A 20,839-nucleotide genomic window follows, 5' to 3' on the forward strand; every position below is an offset into this window, starting at 1 on the left:
TGTAAAATGAATACAAGATGACTAACTATTAAATAATCTCAACGAAATGATTAAAACTATTTATATTTCTAAATTTATTACATATCTAGTCTAACATCTTTTACAATCCCTTGAGAGATGGTTCACTAATAGATCGAGGGATAAGTCATTTGACTTATTCACATTCGGATCATGAATATTTGAAATCCATATCATGCGAGGAGACATTAAACACCTCAAACCTACCATATTTCAAGGGGACAATAGATTTCCAGATGAGGGGAGGAAGAATTATTTGTTAAGCAAAGAAAGTTGCAAGTCTTTAAGAAGGAACGCCGAAGTGATATGTACAAGAATTTCTTCTGGCATATAGGAGCTATATATTGAGAATAAATGTAGGTATGAGAAATTAACTTGACCCTTAAATTTTACTTTGCAAGTAGAAAAAGGGCAGTCCGGTGCACCAGCGCGGGATTCGAGAAAGGGCTGGAGCACAAGGGTCTATTGTACGCAACCTTACCCTGCATTTCTGCAACATTTTGTTTTCACGGCTCGAACCCATGACCTCCTGGTCACATGGAAGCTACGGATTTACTAGTTTTACTTTGCAAGCAAAAAAGATAGGAAATACAACTTACCTTCATCTACAAAGTGACATCAACGAGATCCAATTTTAATGCATATCCGAACTCATCTTCGTACATTTCTTCTAAGTTGATAAAGGAATATACGTGGATACAAGATGCACATAAGCAAAACAAGGTAAGCAATGAAAAAACTTTCCATTTGCATCCTAGAATCAAGGGCATTAATGTCTTCAACCATTAAGGAGGTGAATTTGTTAGGAATATGCCCGTCGGCGAGAGGTTGTCAGAGGAGTAAATAGTTATTAGGTCTTGAGACGATGAAACATTAGAGGTATCAATTATTCTTAGGTCTTGAGAAGAGGAAACATTAAATGGGTCATGTTTTTTAGCTTTATAAAATAATTTTTGAGTGTTGATATACTTACATGATGCCGCAATTCTACACAAAGTCTCGCGTATCGACCCCTTAGTGTGGCACTGGTACATACATTAATTTTAAGAAGTTTCACAATAGAGTTACTAATTTTTCGTAGGATTATGCCATCGTAAAACTCAGTAGGTAATTGCGGAAGGTGTACCCAAATAGTCGTATGCACTTGTTTTGCTTTTCCGACTATAAAATTTGGTTCCTATTGTTTAATGGATAGCAAGTAACCATTAATGAACCATGGTCCATATATATATATATATATAACACAATAGGAATTACTCAAAATATTGATAATTTTTTTATAAAAAATAAAAATTTTATCTCTTATACTTTTGATGAATTTAAAATTATAATATAGTAAGAAAATTACATCATTAATTAATTTTGTAGTAAAATACAAAATGAGAAAACTAATCAAATATTACAATAGAGAAGACCGTACAAAGAGAGGGGGATAAATATAATTTTATGATATTTATAATTTAAGTTAATTAAAAAATAAAAATAAGTAAATAACACTCAATTTTTTTTAGTTTCCATGTATATTTGGTGGGAAAAAAGGGTTTCTTTTATTTTTTCAATATTAAAAAAGGATTTTCACATCAAAACTTTCTATATGTGTTGCTTTGGTTGGAAGAAATTAAATTAACTTTGTGCCAAGTAATTAGTTAATTTCTTAAATGGAAACTGAGCACCCTGGCATCAAAATTCACGTGAACACTCACAAATTTTCCATATATATGTTCTTTGTTTAAGAATGTTTCTATATATATATTTGTAAAAATATAAAGGAAGTTTCCATATAATTAACCAACGAAACTTGTTGCCCACTTAATCTCCTAAGGAAACCTATAAAACCTCATTAATCCTTCCTTCCTTACTGCCTCTCCGCAAGTTATTGTGTTGTTTCACTTGTTGAGATTATTCCATGGAACACTTAAAGTTCGAGGAGGGATTTCGTTTTCGCCCCACAGATTCAGAAGGACTTACGTTCTTGTTGAGATTCGTCGCTGGACAAGAGATGCATGATTCTGGATTTATTACCACTAACGTTGATGTCTATGGCAAACAAGAACCTTGGGAGATTTACGACAGCGGAGTACCCTGTGGTGATGATGAGGACAACAGTAGTTATCGCTACTTTATCACAAAGTTGAAGAAGAAAAGCAACGCGAGGTATCATCGTTCTGTCGGAAACAAGGGAACTTGGAAACAGGACAACAAGGGCAAACCAGTTCACTACAAAAATATGGGGAACTCATCTTCAGTGGTTAATATTGGATCCAAGACGAGTTTGTCTTACAAGAATAAAAAGTTTTACCCTGAAGATCAGAAAGACGGACATTGGCTGATGAAGGAGTACGAGCTTTCTAAGGTTATTCTTCACAAGTTCGACCAAGACCGTAGAGATTATGTTCTCTGCGCCATCAAGAAGCTGAAGCACGTTAACAGTTCATCCGAAACTTCCACAATCACGACGTTGAATAATGTTTCCGAAGGAACTGATGAGGTAACGAGTTCTGTTGATGACCTGTTGGCTACTAATAATTGCAAGGGTTATTATAATCTGGAACACTCTGAAACGTTGGCTTTTCAAGAATCAATGGTGATGAATAATAGTGTTTTTGAACCATTACAAGTAGTGGCCGAACCAGCTGAATTTCCTGATTACTTGTATCAATGGGATGGACCGGAATTAAATCAGATATTAGATGGTGTACCCGAGGTTGATGTAGCAGTGGATATTGTTGAGCCATTACCAGCAGCAGCGGAACCTACAGAGGCGACTTATACTTATGGGCAACATTCTGTTGAAGCCACAGCCAGATATGATCCTTCGATGCCAGATATGAGCATCAATTCAGCGCATATTGAACATTCAAAAGTGGCTAATATGTCTCAAATGAATTTGATGAGCTTTGATCAGTCAGTGCCCGAAGATGTGCTTGGCTTGGATCCATGGGATATAATGGACTCGAATGAGTTAAATCGGATGTTAGAAGATGTATCTGAGTGTTGTCCAGATGGATGCTGAGGATCAACAACAACATGTACACGACGACAAGGTTGTGCTGCAAAGGATGACCAGCTATTTTTTGTTGGAGCCAAAGACCACTATTATTAATGTTAAGCTGTATTTGTAGACATTCTTCAGAAAGCTGTATAAATTTTTTTCAGAAAGTTGTATAAACTTTTTAAGTCCTTTCCTTCCTTTAAGTTGGTTTTTCATCAAATTTATGTACTTATTAATGCAGAAGCATTACACCAAGGTATGAGGGCTAAGCGTTAGAGAAAATGGCAATACCAATGAACAGTGTTGAACAATCATTTGGGAAATTATTTTTAGTTCAGAGTGGAAAATTTTCCTATTATTAATATCTGCATGCAGCACTTGTATTCTCGAGTTGTTGTTTCTTTATCGTTTTCCAGTGTACTTATTTTGTGTTCTAGTAGATGAAGGATTGAGCATTTAGTAATGTATAAGATTGTATTCGTTTTAGTTTTTTAATAAAGGCCAACTCAGAGAAACTCAGAGATCACATAATAGCAGGAGAGTTTAGAACTGCAAGCCAAAAGTCAGTATGATCCTTAACATAAAGAGCAGAACCAATGATTACAATGTTAGTCAATCATCTGTTAATTATGACAAGAGAATGATTAGTGTCAATTGCCATTGTCACCTGTGTTAATAGAGCAACTAATAATAGAAGAAAATTACAAGTTGGATAGCTATAACCAAATGTATTTCATTCTTTAAAAAAAATAAATGAAACTAATTGAGTATGAAACTGGATATGGAACATGACAACCTAACTAAATTTCTTCTATACAACCAACAGCCTCATGGAACAGATTCTACAGCCTCTAAAAGAACCAACAAAAGCTATTTTCCCTAAGAAGTAAAAGCTCTCCTCTGGTTTCTTTTTCTTTTTTTTTTTCTTTTTTGATAACCGTGGTGCCCGGACCAGCTTGAGCGCACCTCGACTAATTCCACGGATACCTGCCACCTCCCATCAGCAACAGGTACTAGGTAACTCTATCCACCAAGCTCCTCTGGTTTCTTTTCTTATGTACAATCCTATGGAATCTGAGCAATCTCAACCAAAATTTTATGCAGCGACTGTGGCTTCGAAAAGAAGGGACAATGGTCACTGCCTTTGATCTTGAAGACACCTTCAGGAGGGTTTTCCCTCACAAGCTTTTCTTGGACATCTGGTGAAAGAGCACGATCATCCAATGTCTGGATATAAAATCTACGACTTGTTCCATATTTTTCAGGTGTCAACGATAGCTTCTCCATTATTGGACCAAGAGGAATTGGTCTCATCGATACCATCGCCAGAGCAACATCCTACAGAAAATGACAGCATCATAAACATCTGGAGAAACATCAAATACTTTCCACACCTTTCTTCATAATAATTTAGTTTCCAAAGTAGTGTTATTTGACTGTGGGAAGATTAAGTCAGCAATCAGACAAGAGACTGTCCCGCTTCTCTATAGTTTTATCACAAGGGACCAAAATTGAAAAGTTCAGTTATCTAAGCATATCCTTCAGTAGAGACAAAGCTATTTCCTCCCTCTCTTTTTTATGCTTTACTATATAGTCAGCTAGGTGCTTTTAGTATCACTTCTATGATATTGTGCTTGAAACCAGCGCAAAAATAAAATCTCACTCATACTCTCAGATAAGTTGCTTTGGAAGTAGTTGTGCATACTTTTATGGAAACACTACTTCCTATTGGAACTGCTTATGTCAACAAGCATAAACAACATTGTCATACAATTCAGAACAACGAGAACACACTCTAATATAATTTTTTGTTAAATAAGCATGAAATAAAAATTATGTACCCCCTTGATCAAAAATATTTTCTCCATTTTGACTACTCAAAAGCCAAATTAAAATTCGGCCAAGGGCATCTTTAAATAGATGATGCAACTTTAGAAAATTCTAAGCCAATTACATTTCTGTGTTAGTTTATTACTTTTATTTTTCATCCTACAATTTTTTTATACTTAGTCCTAAAGCTGAATGCCGAGTTGATCTTTGAAAGTCCGAATCTGGGGCAAACATTTTGGGACGGAAGGAGTGCTTCACCCACACTGAATGTTGGAAGTGCTTCTATTACTTTACTATTATTTTTCTTCTATTCTTTTGACATGGAATTGCGTTAATGTCCATGACCCCAGAAATGCTTATGCCATCACCAAAAATATTCTGCCCTACTACCACCCTCTCTCCCAGTCCCTCGCAAAGAAAGGGAAAGGTGTTTGTTGTGTGTGTGTTGGGGGGGGGGGGAGTGAGTTGATGCATCTGCAGTTCTTTTTAGTACTAATAGCATAGCTTAACACATTAGAAAGCAAGTGCATTTGCAGCGCACTGGGAATGATAAACTAGCATGGTTTGCTGATTGTATAATGGAAGTACCTTTGCAGGAGATTGATTGAAATATAGTCCATGCATCTGCTCCTTCTTAAACATGAAGCCAGTAGGAGGCTTCTCTTTACCGTTTCCATAAATTAAAAACTTAGACTCCTGCATGAAAAGCTCTGCAGACCCAAGCTGCAAAGTAAACACATCATGATGGAGGATAGATATATAACGATAATTGACACTATAATAGTAATAGCATTTTAGAATTATTCTGGGGAGTGAATGATTCCTCTTTTGAGATATTCAATTGATCGGTTGTAATGAACGAGGCTTACGAACCAACCAGTGGTTTAATGATACATATACTGTCCTCTTTGACCTCATCAATTTTGCATGATGCATATTAAGACATGGATGAACTGAGATTTTCATTCAGTGTTCAAACTCATTCGTTCCTATTCCACTTTGCAAAAGATTTAAATTCCAACTTTCAACACATTATAATAGATCGCTGAAGAACATGAACAGGTCAGTATGAGGCTGGATTGTGACGTGAACAGTTTAAATGCTGAGAATTCTGATCAAAAGCTTACACCACTCATGTTACCATTTTCAGTTGTTTTGCTTTTTCTTCCCATGTTCCGGGGTTTATTCTCTTGTAGAGGCCTCTATATATTTGTGTGTTTATACGTCATCAAGATAAGATGATCTATCAAAAGTACAATCAATGTCTGTCTCATTAAAACAAGGACAAAATTTTAGGAAAGGGAAATAACTTTTGTAAAAGCTTGAACAGGCTTTCAGCCAAGAAAACTTGGTAAGGCTCAAGGTAGAGAAGAAGCACCACAGCAACTTGTCGCCAAAAAGAAAAGAATCAATTTTTTATTACATTGGCTCTCTGATATTATTAGCTCTACTTCAACAACAAATAAAAAGTCCCAATGTTGTATGGAGCTGACTACTCATACAAAGAATTTGCTTAAAATGAAGTGTTCTGGAGCCGGTGCTAATGTGTAACATATTTAAGAAAAACTAAAATGTTTTAAAAGGGGATCAGTGAACTCTTAATCCCTCCCCCCCCCCCTCCTTTACGCACACACAAAAAAAAAAGATCTAGTATACCAACTCTATGAAATCTCAACCAAAATGAAATGGTGCTTTCAGGAACCATGACTGCAAACTCGGGACCAATCTCATGGTGTGGTATCTGTATCTTTTTCCACATACACAACTGGAGCAATTTTTATTCTGCTCAAAGTACTTCTAGACGACTACATCTAAAAAAAAATCTTTTAAAAAAGCTATGATTTGCAATAAAACAAAATCGTTCAACAGGTTAGCAAATCAGGAACAAGTTGCCAACAATCGTTTTTCTAGTATTTTTTACGTTTTTGGTCGTACGGGATATGTACCTCTTCGGAAAACACATCAAAAGGCCTCTGTCCATCAGATATCATTGTAGCACATATAAATACTGCTTTGGCAATTTTCTGTGGGTAAAGCTCCAAAGCATAGGAAACACAAGCACCTCCAACACTGTGACCTACCAAAATTACCTAAAGGAGGACACAAATCATTTTTAGGTAAACATACAAAGTTAATCTTTCATAGTAAAAAATCAAAAAGAATTCTGCTCATACCTTTTCATCCTCCGGCAAGTTCTCCAGATAATCAATCAATGGTTTGGAGTATTCCGCCAGTGTTGTAACATTTTTTGTATCTGTTAGCTCGATCCCAGATCCAGTGAGATCTATGGCCGTGGGCAGCAATCCAGTTTCCTCCAATAGAGCAATATTTTTGTACCAACACCAAGCTCCAAATCCTTCTCCGTGTACCAAAACGAACTTCTTTGTCTTGATGCTCTCCAAAAATTCTGGTAACTTTACAGCATAAATATTTGTAAGGCAACTAATAGCGACACATGATATTTTACAAATAAATAAAAAGGAGTGACACGGGAACATTGTCTGGAGTTTTTCTAAAAGATGTTGAAGGTTCTTGTATCATCAATCTGATGAAAGTGTAGTCCCGCCACTTCCTCATCAATTTACATGAAATTCTAAACGTGTACTGTTTTTTCATTACCTCTGGTTAAGCACAATAAACACATTATGCAGTGCCAAGATTTCCCATTTTCCACAACCAATTAGCCTTCAGCTACAGCAAAACTATTTCTACTTTAAATAAACAAATTGAGTATTCTATTTTTTATCAAGTCAAGTTTTGATTGCTGAACACCAAGCAGTATCAAAAGTATGTACAAGTTGTTTTTGTGTCTAAAAGATATACATATTCAGTATTTTCTTTTTATCTTTTCACAACAACTGCTGTGTAAAAGCCCATAAAAAGTTGTCTCGACTAGAGCTAATTTATATTCTTCCTGTAAGTTGTTTTTATTACATCACATAATTTAGGTCAGCGAAAATAGAGAACGCGGAACAATAATCTAAGAATTAACAAATAAAAGAGGAACCTTGTACAGGATAGGATAGCAACTATATCAAGGTATAAACTAGAAATCGATGAGTGAGCTACTCTGGAACAGTCCAACCTAGATATCCTGAATGGCATATAATATATAAGCTCTGCACTGAAATCTGAAGTAATTTTGTTACTGTTTAACCATTGCAGTAGATTAATGACAAAGCAAGGTGCAATTATATATAAAGGTGAATCGCTGCTACTCACATAATCTGCACCGGGTATACTGATGGTGCTACTATTTCTTGTGACAAAGCAAGAATAAAGGGACATTGCTTTTGCTTTTGGTTCCTCATATCAAACATACACAAAGAAAAACTACTGTATAACAATAACAACCCAGGTTTGAGGAAGTAGAGTGTACACGGACCTTGGTCCTACCCCGGAGAGCAGAGAGGCGGTTTCGTAAAATAATATAATATAATATAATATAATATGTAATAAAAAGAAAAAGAAAAGAAAAGTAAAAAGAAACTGTTCAAACATTTTTCAGGCCCCGGGAATATTCACCTAACACTAGTTATATGAGACAACCTTTTTGTCTCACCGTTTTGTGGACCTAGAAGTATAAGATTGAGATCCACAAATTTGTGAGACAAAAAGGAGTCTCATACAACTAGTGTCAGTTGTACGGGACACAAAATAAAACTTCTCAGCAAATACTTAATTAAGAATCTTAGAGACATGACTCTTACCAAAAAACAAGAAAAAAAAAACAAAGAAAAACGTGGGTTTTCAGAATTTGTTTTGTTCTTTCTTTTCAACTCCACCTTTCTAAAGAAGATTTCAAAAAAGGGAAAAAGGTGAAAGGGGATAAAGTTTTTAACTTTTGCAACAAAAAGTACCTTTCTCTTCTTTGCCTTTTTTAGTTTACACTTCCCCACACTATGAAAAAGAGAATCAATCATTTCTACCACCAATTCCACAAAATAAAAAGAGAAAAACTCAGTGTTCCACACCTCTAGCCCATCAAACCCATCACACCAAAAAATGAAATAGACCAACATTATAAATTGGGAGGGGTAAAAATAAAAAATAATAAAAAATAATAATAATAAAAAATAGACCAACATTATCAAGAAGCTAAAAAGAGAAACATCATTTGTACCATCAATTCCACTAAATAACAACAGCAACAGATAATACATTGTAATCCCACAAATAGGGTTGTGACCTTACTCATATCTTATAAAGGTAAAAGAGGTTATTTCCGATAAACCTTCAGCTCAAAGCACAATTCCAATAAATACAAAAAGAAAAAAGAAAAAGCATATAAAAGCAAACTTTTCCACCTCTACCCCATCGAACTCATCATAGCAGAACTAAAATAGACCCAATAAATAAAATAAAAAAAGTTTCCACCCAGATCCCTCTCAGACCCAGTCTTACAATACATCCATAGATCTCAACAACTGATTCGAAACTAAACAAACATAAAATAACCAAAACAAGTCCACCAAAGACTATGACTTAAACAGATATCTCGGGTCGGAGTCCCACGTACCATTGAGGGACTTTCAGCAGATTAGTCGGGGTCTGAAGTGATATATGAAACAGTCTCTCTACCTTTATTAAGTAGAGAAAAGGTCGCATACACACTATACTACCTCACTCCACTTATGAAATTATATTGGATTTGTTGTTGTTATAGTCGAGCTCTAAAGCCGGTACTAAAAAAGAACATAAAAGCAAAAGCAACTGTATAAAAGAAAAAAAGCTTGAGAAATGATATACCTGCTGCGTAGAATTGGGTGCGGGATCAGAAGAATCAGTGCGACGGCGAGAACTAGTGGATCCAATACGTCTAGACATTGACCCCTCAAATCTTTGAGACAATTGATGCTGCTGAATCGCCATTGCCAAAGCTTGTCTATGCAATAACTCTTCTTCTACTAATGATCTCCTCTTTGATCTCTCCATTCTTTTACTCCTTGACCCTACTCCATTCCTTTCATTTTCCTTTTTCGCCATGCAAATAAATCGATTTCCCATATCTTTTCAAAATTCAATTTTTCCTCAAAACCCAGAAAATGTTTTACTTAAAATTCGTGAAATTGGTCTCAAAGTTGAATTTTGTGCACAACCCAGATACTAGTTTGCTTTACTCAACTGCAAAATGGAATTTTGTGCAAAACCCAGATTACTGTTTCGCTAAAAAATATGTGAAATTGGTTTGACAACTGAATTTTGAGCACAACCCAGATACTATTTTGCTTTAAAGTTCAAGAATATGTGAATTTTGATAGCAAAATGGAATTTTATGCAAAACCCAGATACTGTTTTGCTTTAAAAAAATATGTGAAAGTGATCTGACAACTGAATTTTGAGCAGAACCCAGATACTATTTTGCTTTGAAGTTCAAGAATATGTGAATTTTCATAGCAAAAGGAAGCTTTGTGCAAAACCCAGATACTGTTTTATCCTCAGATACGTGAATTCTGACTGCAAAATTGAGAAATTATTTTGACAAAAATTCACTGGAATTGGACTATAAAATGGGAGTAGCAGAGTGCTGGAAAACTGGAAGAACGACGGCGTTTTAGAGGAGTAGGTGGTGGTGGTGGATTTTTAATTGATCATGGATTTGATTGTGAAAGGAAATTCTGGAACCTTTTTAACTTCAACTGCATATCCAAGCAATTTAATGCTGTTTTCTCTTCTTTCTTTCTTTTTCTTTTTCTTTATAATTATAATTATAATGTTTAAAATTGAAAATTCTCACTCTCCCTCTATTAGTTTCCCCTATAGTATGACTTTTTTGCTGAAATGTTTGACTGAAAGTTGGAATCTGTATATTCGTTAGACTTTAGGGGGTCTTTTTTTCTTATTTGGGCAGTTGTCATTTTTGTCTCTAATGGAGAAAAGTTAATTTTAGCTAGCGTTTTAGATTCCCAAATTTATTTTTAAAAATTTGATTTGGGTGAAATTTAATTTGAAGATGAAAATATATTTGAACATTAGTTTTCAAAATTTATTTCTCAACTTTATTTTAAAAAAATATGTGTATTATTAATGTTTCTGAATATTTTGGCCCAAAATCAACTATCGAGCTGGTTTTGAGATTTGAAATTTTATTAAAATATAGGTAAAATCTATGGTCAAACATGTATTTGTCAAATATAATCCAAATTTATTTTGATAAAATTTATGACCAAACGGTCCTTAAAGAGATTTCCTCAATGACACGTATAGCATGTCTAGTCAAGTTTCTTTAAGGTCAAATATTACTTTTTAAAGTTGAAATGTTTGTCAAGCTTTCCTAGAAGAAAAAGTATTTTATAGTAGAAACAAATATTATTTTTGAGAAACTGAAAAGAATAATTTCTCCGTATAAGTATTTTTTTGAAAAGCACTTTTAAAATAATTCACTTATAAAAGTTCTTTTTAAAATTTTGATCAAATACTCGTTACTTTTCGAAATATTTTAAAGGCATGTTATTAAGGAAAAATAAAAAAAATTAGAGTAAATTATTGTTAAATATAAAACAAGATATTTTCTTTAAATAAACTAATAAGCAAATAATAGCACCAAATTGGACGGAATAGTAATTACAAACACCGAACATGATGATACTTATAAATTTAAGATTTGTGTTTGGGCTATATGTTAATTAATGTTGGGATATGGTTACATTATAATAATGAAGAATTAATGAGGAGATTAAGGGTGAGATTGTCTTGTTCTAATTATTTTTTGCTTTTGTTTGCCAAAAGGTGAGATTCTCTATTTATTAGACTATAATTCTAAAGATGGACGGTGTGAGGATCAGTGTATCTTATTATTGTGAATTCTCAGATATACATAAAATACTAATTCCATCATCTTAATTTGTTTGACACTACTAGACTTGACATAGAGTTAAGAAGGAAATGAGGATCTTTTGACACATAAATTCATATGTACACTGTTCGTTTTAATTTACGTAGTTTAACTAGTCATGGAGTTTAAAAAATTAAAAAATTTAAAATTTATGGTCTTAAACATATTATAATATTTGTGTATCTTGAAACCTTTTGAAACTTGTAATTTTTAACAAGCCAAAACGCATGTATGATTATAAAAACTTCTTACTATATGAAAATTTTAAAGTTAAATTATTTTCAAATATAAAACTATATTATTATTTTATTTAGACTACACTAATGAAAAAAGGATGATTACATAAATTAAGAGGGAGAGATAAAATATCAAATTACCATTTTAGTATATTTTTTGTTTTCCGTCCGTTATCCGATCGATACCTCTTTTGGAGTCTTGATTAATTAGAATTTGCGTTGTTGCATAAGGCCTCTTTAAGGAAAAGTTGCTTCTACCTAGGTTTTTTATTCTCAATGCTCAAACCAAAATATTTGATCAGAAATGAAGGATCTTAGTCATCTTACTATAAAACCCTTAAAGGTAAAGTACCATTCTAGTGGGTCCATACAAATCATGTAAACCTCCGTAATAACATTTCATTATTGGTTCTTACCGGTAGTACTAGTGTTATTCTCGTATTTCCTAGTATTAGATCTCTGTTAGTCGTATGTGTTTATGTGTTTTGGTTCTATTATTTTTTCTCGCAGATGTTACTGTTTCTCTTTCCGTAGTTCTTTAACATTAATGTTGTGATTATATTTTTTTTAAACCGAGGATCTATCGAAAATAATTTCTCTATCTTTATAAGGTAGGAGTAAGGTCTGCATACATACTATCTTCCCTGACTCCACTTGTGAAAATATACTCGTTATTTTTTTGTTGTTGTTATTATTGTTGTTAAAGGCGAAATTTGGAAGGTAGTAAGGAGATTCTAAAAATATAAAGGTGTCCATTCTTTTAAGACGGACAAAAAATAAAATGATGAGAAACAAATTAGGACAGAGTGAGTACTAACTGTATGAGGAAGTTATGAGAAAGTTATGTCTATTCTCTCCGCTATGAGGAAGGCCCATCCAGGCCGAGAACGGGGACTCACCGGAGCGAGAGAGGTATGCCCCCTTATTATCTGCTCACAATATTTGTGTATCACCTACAGAAATAGTCTATGCCCTGGAGAAATTGGAAACGAAGGTGAAGTGACCGCCAAAGATGAGGTCTGATCCGAGCACCAGAAAATCTGACGCCCTCCGCAAGTTCCACTAGGAGCGCAAACACAAAACAGAAGATTGCATCGCCATCAGGCAAGAAGTCATAAACATGTTGCAGTAGAGACACCTCAAAGAGATGCTAAGTGACAAGGGGAGAAATAACTTCGCCAGAGGACGTGAACACCAAGGAATGCCGAAGCCCGTCACAAGCTCGTACTATCAACATGATCATCAGTGGAAATGACGGCGCCTCTATCAACGACGTTAAATTCACCACCACTCACAAACTTAAATGATCTATTACCCACAAACGGTATGACAGACTCGAAGAAAGTATCATCTTCGACGAGTCAGATGCCGACGTTTGACTTTCCCTCGTAATGATGCTCTCGTCATCACTTTGCGCATTTTAGATACTGATGTCAAATGTATCATGGTAGACGATGGAAGTGGAGCGTGCATTATCCATCCCCGAGTCCTTACCCAGATGTGACTCGAGGATAAGATGTGCCACGCTGCATCACACTATCCGATTTTAATTATGCAGTTGAACGAACATCGGGAGAAATTACACTCCCCATCTTGGACGGTGGCGTAATGCTGGAGATGATATTCCACATCATGGACCAGGCCACCGCGAACAATGCCATTGAAGGATGACTATGGATACATCCCATGAGAGCCTTTTTCCTCCAGCATATACCAAGTAATCAAATTTCCAATACCTTGGGGGATATCCAGCATATGGGGAGAACAACGCATGTCCCGGGAATGCTATCGCATCGCCTTAGACAACACGACAACCAAACATATAAAAGATAAGGAAAAAGAGGCATAACAATCAACAGGGTCAGGTCGACACAAGAAGAGACTAGGGACGTCATCATGGATCCCGAAATAGTCAAAGCCGCAAACTCGACTGCAGAGGACCTCTACCCCGTTCAATTAGATCCCAGTGACTGCACCAAAAAGGCCTACACCAGCTGCAAACTTCAAAAAATCAGGTAAATTTAGTCGATTCTTAATAACTAATGCAGATTTGTTTGCCTTCAGGCATGCAGATATGTCAAGCATCCCTAAGGAGATCGCCACATACAAATAAACTTCGATCCGTTCTACCCTCTACCCACCCCCACCCCCACCCGTCAACAATGTTGTCCTCGAGGAGGTGGAGAAACTATTAGAAAATGGCTCCATTAGGGAGTCGAAGTACCCTAAATGGATAGCTAACATAGTGATGGTCAAAAAGAAAAATGAAAAATGACGGATGTGCGTAGACTTTACAGACTTGAACAAAGCATGCTCGAAGGATTCATTCACATTACCACATATCGACCAACTCATCGACGCAATGGCCGAGAACGAGTTGTTAAGTTTTTTGGATGCGTACTCAGGCTATAAACAGAGACTTATGGAAGAAGAGGACCAGGAGAAAACCACGTTCATCACCTACCGAGGAACATATTATTAAACGGTCATGACGTTTGGGCTGACGAACGTAGGGGCTACATATCAAATATTGGTCACAAAAATGTTCAAAGATCAGCTTAGCAAGACCATGGAGGTTTATATTGACGACATAATAGTCAAATCCGTAAAGGCAGAGGACCATATCGACCATTTGAAAGAAGTTTTCGACATACTAAGACAGTACGGAATGAAATTAAACTCGGAGAAATGCGCGTTTGACGTAGCCTATGGAAAGTTCTTGGGCTTCTTACTGTCACAACGGGGGATCGAGGTCAACCCAGACCAAATCAAAGCTATCGAAGGGATATTGGAGCTCCTTACTACTAAGAAGCAAGTCCAAAGGTTGACTGGTCGAATCGCCGCCTTATCAAGATTCATCACGCGGTCATCTGACAAATGTCACAAATTTTTCGGCATACTAAAAAACAATAACACCCTCGAGTGGACACCTGAGTGCATACAAGCTATACGAGAACTGAAAGTATATCCATCATAACTACCTTTACTCTTAAAGCCCGAACCTGGGGAACATCTCCTTGTCTACCTGGCCGTCTCTGAAGTAGCAGTAAGTGCAGTCCTGATTCGAGAAAGCAAAGGTACACAATATCCTATTTATTACATTAGCAAAACACTTGTCGATGCCAAGACGAGGTACCCGTACCTCGAGAAACTATCCCTGTCACTAGTCATAGCTTCACGAAAACTTAGACCATATTTCCAGTGCCACATATCTCGATCGTTACTGCCTTTCCCCTAAGAGGCATTTTGCATAAATCCGAGCTATCAAGAAGGCTGGCCAAGTGGGCCATCGAGCTAAGCGAGCATGATATCACATATCAGCCACAAACGGCGATAAAGTCGCAAGTGCCCGCCGACATCATCTCAGACTTCAGTGCAAAGATAATGTCCGAAGTCGAGAAGGAAGCCATCCAATCTTCTCTCCAAACACGAGACCTCTAGGTCCTACACACTTACGATGCATCCAACACTTTCGGATCCGGTTTGGGACTCGTACTCGAGGTCCTTATAGGCGAAGTGATTTGCCAGTCCATAAGATGCCCAGATATGACTAACAACGAGGCTGAGTATGAGGCTGTAATTGCCGTATTGAGGCTAGCAGTCGAGTATAGGACGAAGCGGTTGAAACTCCACTATGATTCCCAGCTCGTAGTCAACCAAGTCACAAGGACTTTCCAAATCAAAGAACAAAGGTTGCAAAAATATCAGATCGAGATCTATAAGTTGCTGCCCGAGATCGATGAATGCCAGCTCGACCAGATCCCACATGCGCAGAATGTTGAAGCAGACGACCTCGTCAAATTGGTCGCCGCTACCAAAAGTATCAAGACCGGAGATAAAGTGTAGTCCACCTCCTCCACTCATCGCAATACCAAATTGAGGTAAGATCTGTAAGCTTAACTTGGGATTGGCGCAATCATATTATCACCTATTTGCAGGACGTCACACTCCTAGACGACAAAAAGGAAGTCAAGAAACTAAGAATGAAAACAGCCAGGTACAATCTCCTCCATAACGACCTATACAAGAGGATATACGACGACCTTCTAGTGAAATGTTAAGGCGCAAACCAAACCCAGCGCGTCCTCAAAGAAGTCCATGAAGGCCACTACGGTGCTCACTCCGACAATCGAGTACTCGTGAGGTGTCTCAAACGGGCAGGATACTATTAGCTCACCATGAAAAAGGACGCCCCAGAATTCATGAAGAACATTATCAGAAATACGCCCCAATAATTCACCAAGGAGACGAACATCTCCACTCAGTCACCTGTATGTGGCCGTTCATTAAGTGGGGAATAGACATCGTGGGCCCTTTCCCAGCAGGGTGAGGTAATGTACGATTCCTTTTGGTTTTAATTGACTATTTCTCCAAATGGGTGGAAGCAGGAGCGTTTACCCAAATACGTGAACAAGAGGTAATCACCTTTATATAAAGAAACGTCATCTGCCGATTCGTCCTATCCAAGGAGATCAGCTGCGACACCGGACCCCAGTTCACGGGAAAGAAAACCGTCAAATTCTTTGAGAAATGACATATTAAGAGGATACTTTCGACCCCGTATCACCCGGTGGGTAATAGAAAGGCAAAATCCTCCAACAAGTCCATATTAAATATCATGAGAAAAATCTCGAAGATGCCAAGGGACTGTGGCCGGAGACTCTTCTAGAAGTATTATGGGCGTATAGAACTACCCCAAAGACGATCACAGGACAGACACCCTACTCTTTGGTCTATGGGACCGAGGCAGCATACCAATCGAAGTCGGAGAACCCAGCCTAAGGTACTCCCACGAAAGCGGTACTAGTAATGATGAGAGTAGAAGGCAGGAACTCGATGAAATCGACGAACTAAGAGATATGGTGTAGATAAGGATGGTCGGCCAAAAGCAGCAAGCATAATTTTATTATAAAAAGAAAGCAAAGATTTGGCCGCTCAAAGTCGGGGACTACGTACTCAAAGCCAAAACTCAAGCGAGAAATGACCCGCGCGAAGGCAAGCTGGGAACAAACTAGGACGACCCGCACCAAATTACAACCAAAAAAAACAAGGGTTTGTTCCAATTAGAGACAATGGAAGGAAAGCAATTAGCGAACAATTGGAACATCAGCCACCTACTTCAACTTCTAAAAAGGTAGAAGTATCTGAAGTCGTACTCTTTTTCCCTCACTTAAGTTTTGTCCCATTAGGGTTTTCTCAAGGAAGTTTTTAACGAGGCGACAAAGGAGACACTTCGAGTCTAAGTATGCGAGGGAGGGACTGTTTTTCTCTTTCATTGCCCAATTCCTCGATACTCTCAAAGTCAAGCAATAAAGGGACTAGATAGACTAGGACTGGAACGTCAGCCAACGCCTAAAATTTGTATCATTCTCCAATCATGTAATCAGAGCAACAACGTTAAAGTAATAAGAAACTTACGTTTATTCATAAACATACATCGTCCCTCGGGGGCGATTAACAAAAGGTTATGTTTGACCTCGCTCAAATAATACCTATCGGCCCCGGCCGCGACTAACAAAAGGTTATGTTCCGCTCGAACAACACCAATCGTCCCTTGGCCATGACTAACAAAAGGTTAAGTTCGACCCCGCTCGAACAACACTTATTGGCCCTCGGCTGTGACTAACAAAAGGTTAAGTTCGACCCCGCTCGAACAACGCCTATCGGCCATCGATTGTGACTAACAAAAGGTTAAGTTCGACCCAGCTCGAACAACATCAATCAGCCCTCAGCCATAATTTAAAGAGGTTATAATTTGACCAAATTTGAATGACACCTATCGGCCCTCGGCCGCACCCTAGCGAAGGTTAGAATTTGACAAAGTTCGAACAATACCTACTGGCCCTCGACCACAATTTAAAGAGGTTAAAATTCGACCAAGTTCAAATGACACCTATCGGCCATCGGCCGCACCCTAACGAAGGTTAGAATTCGACCAAGTTCAAACAACACCTACCAGCCCTCGATCGCGATATAAAGAGGTTAAAATTCGACCAAGTTCGAATGACATCTATCGACCCTCAGCCATATTTCAATAAACTTTGATATATACAAGAACGACGACAAAAGTATGAAGGAGCAAAACACGCAAAGTACAGAAATAAACCACAACAAATAAGAAAGGTTTCTTACAAAGGCTCTTGAAGATGCCAGAAAAAATACTCAAAAAAGTTATAGAAACAAACTACTACTGGCCATCGCCATCACGACCCACGATATCATTGCTAGCCTGATCTCAACGCCCTCTCCCTCTTCGCCCGGAGGGTACATAGAATCATACCAGGCCTCATCCTCAAGGCAATCTACATCATCCACACCATCCTCATCTTCCTCGCCAGGACGAGGCATAGTCGGCTCGTAACCACAAGTAACCAGAGCCTCACAAGCCTTGACCCAAGCATCCTCAAAGTCCGTGGCAGGAATGAGACCCGCCACATGCAACTCACGATGCACACCCAATCGGACCTCGATGTGAATCCACTCTTCATACAACTCACAAGGAACGTTGGGGAAACCAGAAGTCGTAGATAAAGAAGGTCGTGCAAGTAGTTTGGCCTTCTCGGCCTCTAGAGTGGCAAATTGATCATAAAGATCAGAGGTCTCTTTCTCCAACTCCCCAATCCTTTCATCGAGTCGTTCTTCTTTAAGACTCATCGTAAATAAGTTATTTTCTCGCTCAGAATGAAGGGTTCCATTTTCCACATAAAGGAACTCTACTCTCCTCTAAGCTTCTGACCGAGCAGACTCTACCTTGTCAAGCTCCTCCTATTTCTCGGTGACCTCGCCACTAAGAGCCTCTGCCCTAAATTGGAATTCTTTGAGTTGGACTCGCAGTAGGACCACTTGGGCTTAGAGATCAGGGCCTCTACGCCCTTGCTAAGCTCAAGCTCCTCCGCTTTGCTCCTCAATGTCCCTTCAAGGATGCTGCATTTCTCCATAACTCATATCAGCTCCCCATCCCTCTTCTTCAAGTCCTCCCTCAGTTGGCGCACATTGCCGCCTTTGTGAAGCCAACACCGGAGCTCCCAATACTTCTTAAGGCACGTTGTATACTTGTCCTTAAGCTCCACGTAATTTTTTTTACGTCTCTTCTCTTGACGAGCACTCTCAATCTCCAGAATAACTGTTGCAAAACTAAGAAAAGGAATTAGATCTTACAAAAGAAATCAAAGCATAAGGGGACGTCCACTGCGACCCTAGAAGATGAGTCCTCCTCTTGCCTCGAAAGTGTAAGGCCGTCATCATGTATCCCACCTTTGACCGCCTCCCCTGCGGGACGTATCAATGTATTCGTGTTCATCTCATCCAAGTGCGAGACCTCGGAGCCCACCTTGATGCTCTCTCCAACATGTACTGTGGCCATCTCTTAGAAAACAAAGTCACTTTCTTCCAAGTCGACGACTACCGACCTTTCTCCTCCTGAATCCACGGCTCTCCTCTTACGAGGCATCAGACTACCATCCTTAGGAGAGACATCATCGTCCTCATCAATCAGTCAAAGGAGTTGAGGAGCAGAAGCAAAAGACAGAACGGGGGCGGGCTCTTGGATTACGGTGGCTGAGGAAGGGGTCGGCACAGAAGCGACAGTAATCACAATAGGGGCAGAAACTGAAGGGGCATCAGCTTTCCTCCGAAAGGATGGCGCCGGAGATCGGCTCCTTCTAGAAGATCCCCTACTTGAGAAAGAAACAAACGTCGACTTTAGCAAATGAGTCGGCATATAAAGAAAAATGGAACAACCACGAGCAATAAGGAAAGTTACCTATCGAAGGAAGAACCGGTCTGAACTTCTTAATAAAGCTCGGCCAGTTGTGGATTCCTATGACGTGGGGGATGATTTGCTCGACCTACTCAAAAATGCGCGTGACTAGAAAGGGAGGCTGAGTGTTGGCTACAAAGAAAGAAAAAGTCCTTCAACTAACTTTAGGTAAGTAAAAGAATGCGAACAAGAAAAAGAATTGAGCACTTACGTGTGTAATTCCAAGCCTTTGGAAAGCCATCAGTGTTAGCCACAACTTTCTCGGTCCTAACGTAGAAAAAATTGAGCCATAATTGGCGACTAGCCTTATCATCTGGCTTTACTACCAAATACATGCCTCTACGATAGCGAAGATTTAGCATTGTCCCGCTATAGAAGCCAGGAGCAAAAAGATGAACCAAATACTGCAACGTCAGCTTAACCCTGGCCAGCTTGGCAAATTTGGTCAGCATCCTAAAGTGACGACAGAATTCCTCCACGAACGGAAGGAGGGGGAACGGATAACCGATGAGAAAAGGATTAACGTACAAAGCGCAGTATTAGGGGCGATGAACCTGTACCACGTCCCCACCATCCGGGATCAGTTCGACATGGTTTGGAAGACTGAATTTGGCTTTGAGTTCCGCTAATTCCTTAGGCGTGATCGTCGATTTAAAGACTCCAAACGTGGCGTCAGGTAATTGGGTGAGGTCGGGCCTAAAGTCAGGATTGCGGGGGATTATTTCCTCCACTGACGGAAACTCTTCGTCATCGACAATGGTAGGAGCACCCTCCCCATGAAGGGGGAAACACAACTGCTAAAGGAGGAATACGACTCCCTTCACCAACATTTGATGGTAAGTCAGACATAGTGCAAAGTAGTAAAGAAGAATAATGAATGGGAAATATTGGAGATGGAGTAAGGCAGTAGAGTGAGGAGTGAAGTTTAGAGAAGAAAATGGCAAGAAGGATAAAGCCCTGGAAAGTCAGGTGAAGCAAACTTCAAACTCAAGTCCAAAAACCTCAATTTATAGATATCATGGCACTAAACCCAAAAATGGCTCGTCATAATTGGCACCGGAATCAAAACGGCAGATCCAATCAAGGGTCACACATGAATCGAGGCAACACATCGGAAATATACGTCATAATGATGCCTGATGCCATGGCACCATTATGTTCCTTGGACA

The 20,839-nt window shown here is 38.4% G+C and overlaps 2 protein-coding genes across 2 annotated transcripts; one reads left to right on the top strand and one right to left on the bottom strand.

Annotated features, from left to right (window-relative positions):
* The first annotated feature begins 1,924 nt into the window (after nt 1-1,924).
* Nucleotides 1,925-3,031, top strand: LOC104224927 (NAC domain-containing protein 40-like). The gene has a single exon (XM_009776656.1). The coding sequence runs from the start codon at nt 1,925-1,927 to the stop codon at nt 3,029-3,031; it is 1,107 nt and encodes a 368-aa protein (XP_009774958.1).
* A 692-nt stretch (nt 3,032-3,723) lies between these two features.
* LOC104224859 (putative methylesterase 14, chloroplastic) lies at nt 3,724-10,320 on the bottom strand. Its single transcript, XM_009776576.2, has 5 exons — nt 9,590-10,320; nt 7,015-7,254; nt 6,787-6,930; nt 5,429-5,563; nt 3,724-4,348 (listed from the first exon to the last, which is right to left on the bottom strand). Exons 1-5 carry the CDS (start codon nt 9,845-9,847, stop codon nt 4,076-4,078), a joined length of 1,050 nt encoding a protein of 349 aa, XP_009774878.1. The 5' UTR covers nt 9,848-10,320; the 3' UTR covers nt 3,724-4,075.
* Nucleotides 10,321-20,839: the final 10,519 nt, after the last annotated feature.

Source organism: Nicotiana sylvestris, chromosome 3, assembly GCF_000393655.2.
Source record: "Nicotiana sylvestris chromosome 3, ASM39365v2, whole genome shotgun sequence".
Classification (NCBI taxonomy): domain Eukaryota; kingdom Viridiplantae; phylum Streptophyta; class Magnoliopsida; order Solanales; family Solanaceae; genus Nicotiana; species Nicotiana sylvestris.

Excerpts from the sequence above, each read along its gene's own strand:
- LOC104224927 (XM_009776656.1), top strand. The coding sequence starts at position 1,925 with ATGGAACACTTAAAGTTCGAGGAGGGATTTCGTTTTCGCCCCACAGAT.
- LOC104224859 (XM_009776576.2), bottom strand. The coding sequence starts at position 9,847 with ATGGGAAATCGATTTATTTGCATGGCGAAAAAGGAAAATGAAAGGAAT. Across the intron at positions 7,255-9,589 it reads CACCCAATTCTACGCAGCAG|TTACCAGAATTTTTGGAGAG; the intron begins GTATATCATTTC and ends TATGCTGTAAAG. Across the intron at positions 4,349-5,428 it reads TCAATCAATCTCCTGCAAAG|GATGTTGCTCTGGCGATGGT; the intron begins GTACTTCCATTA and ends CATTTTCTGTAG.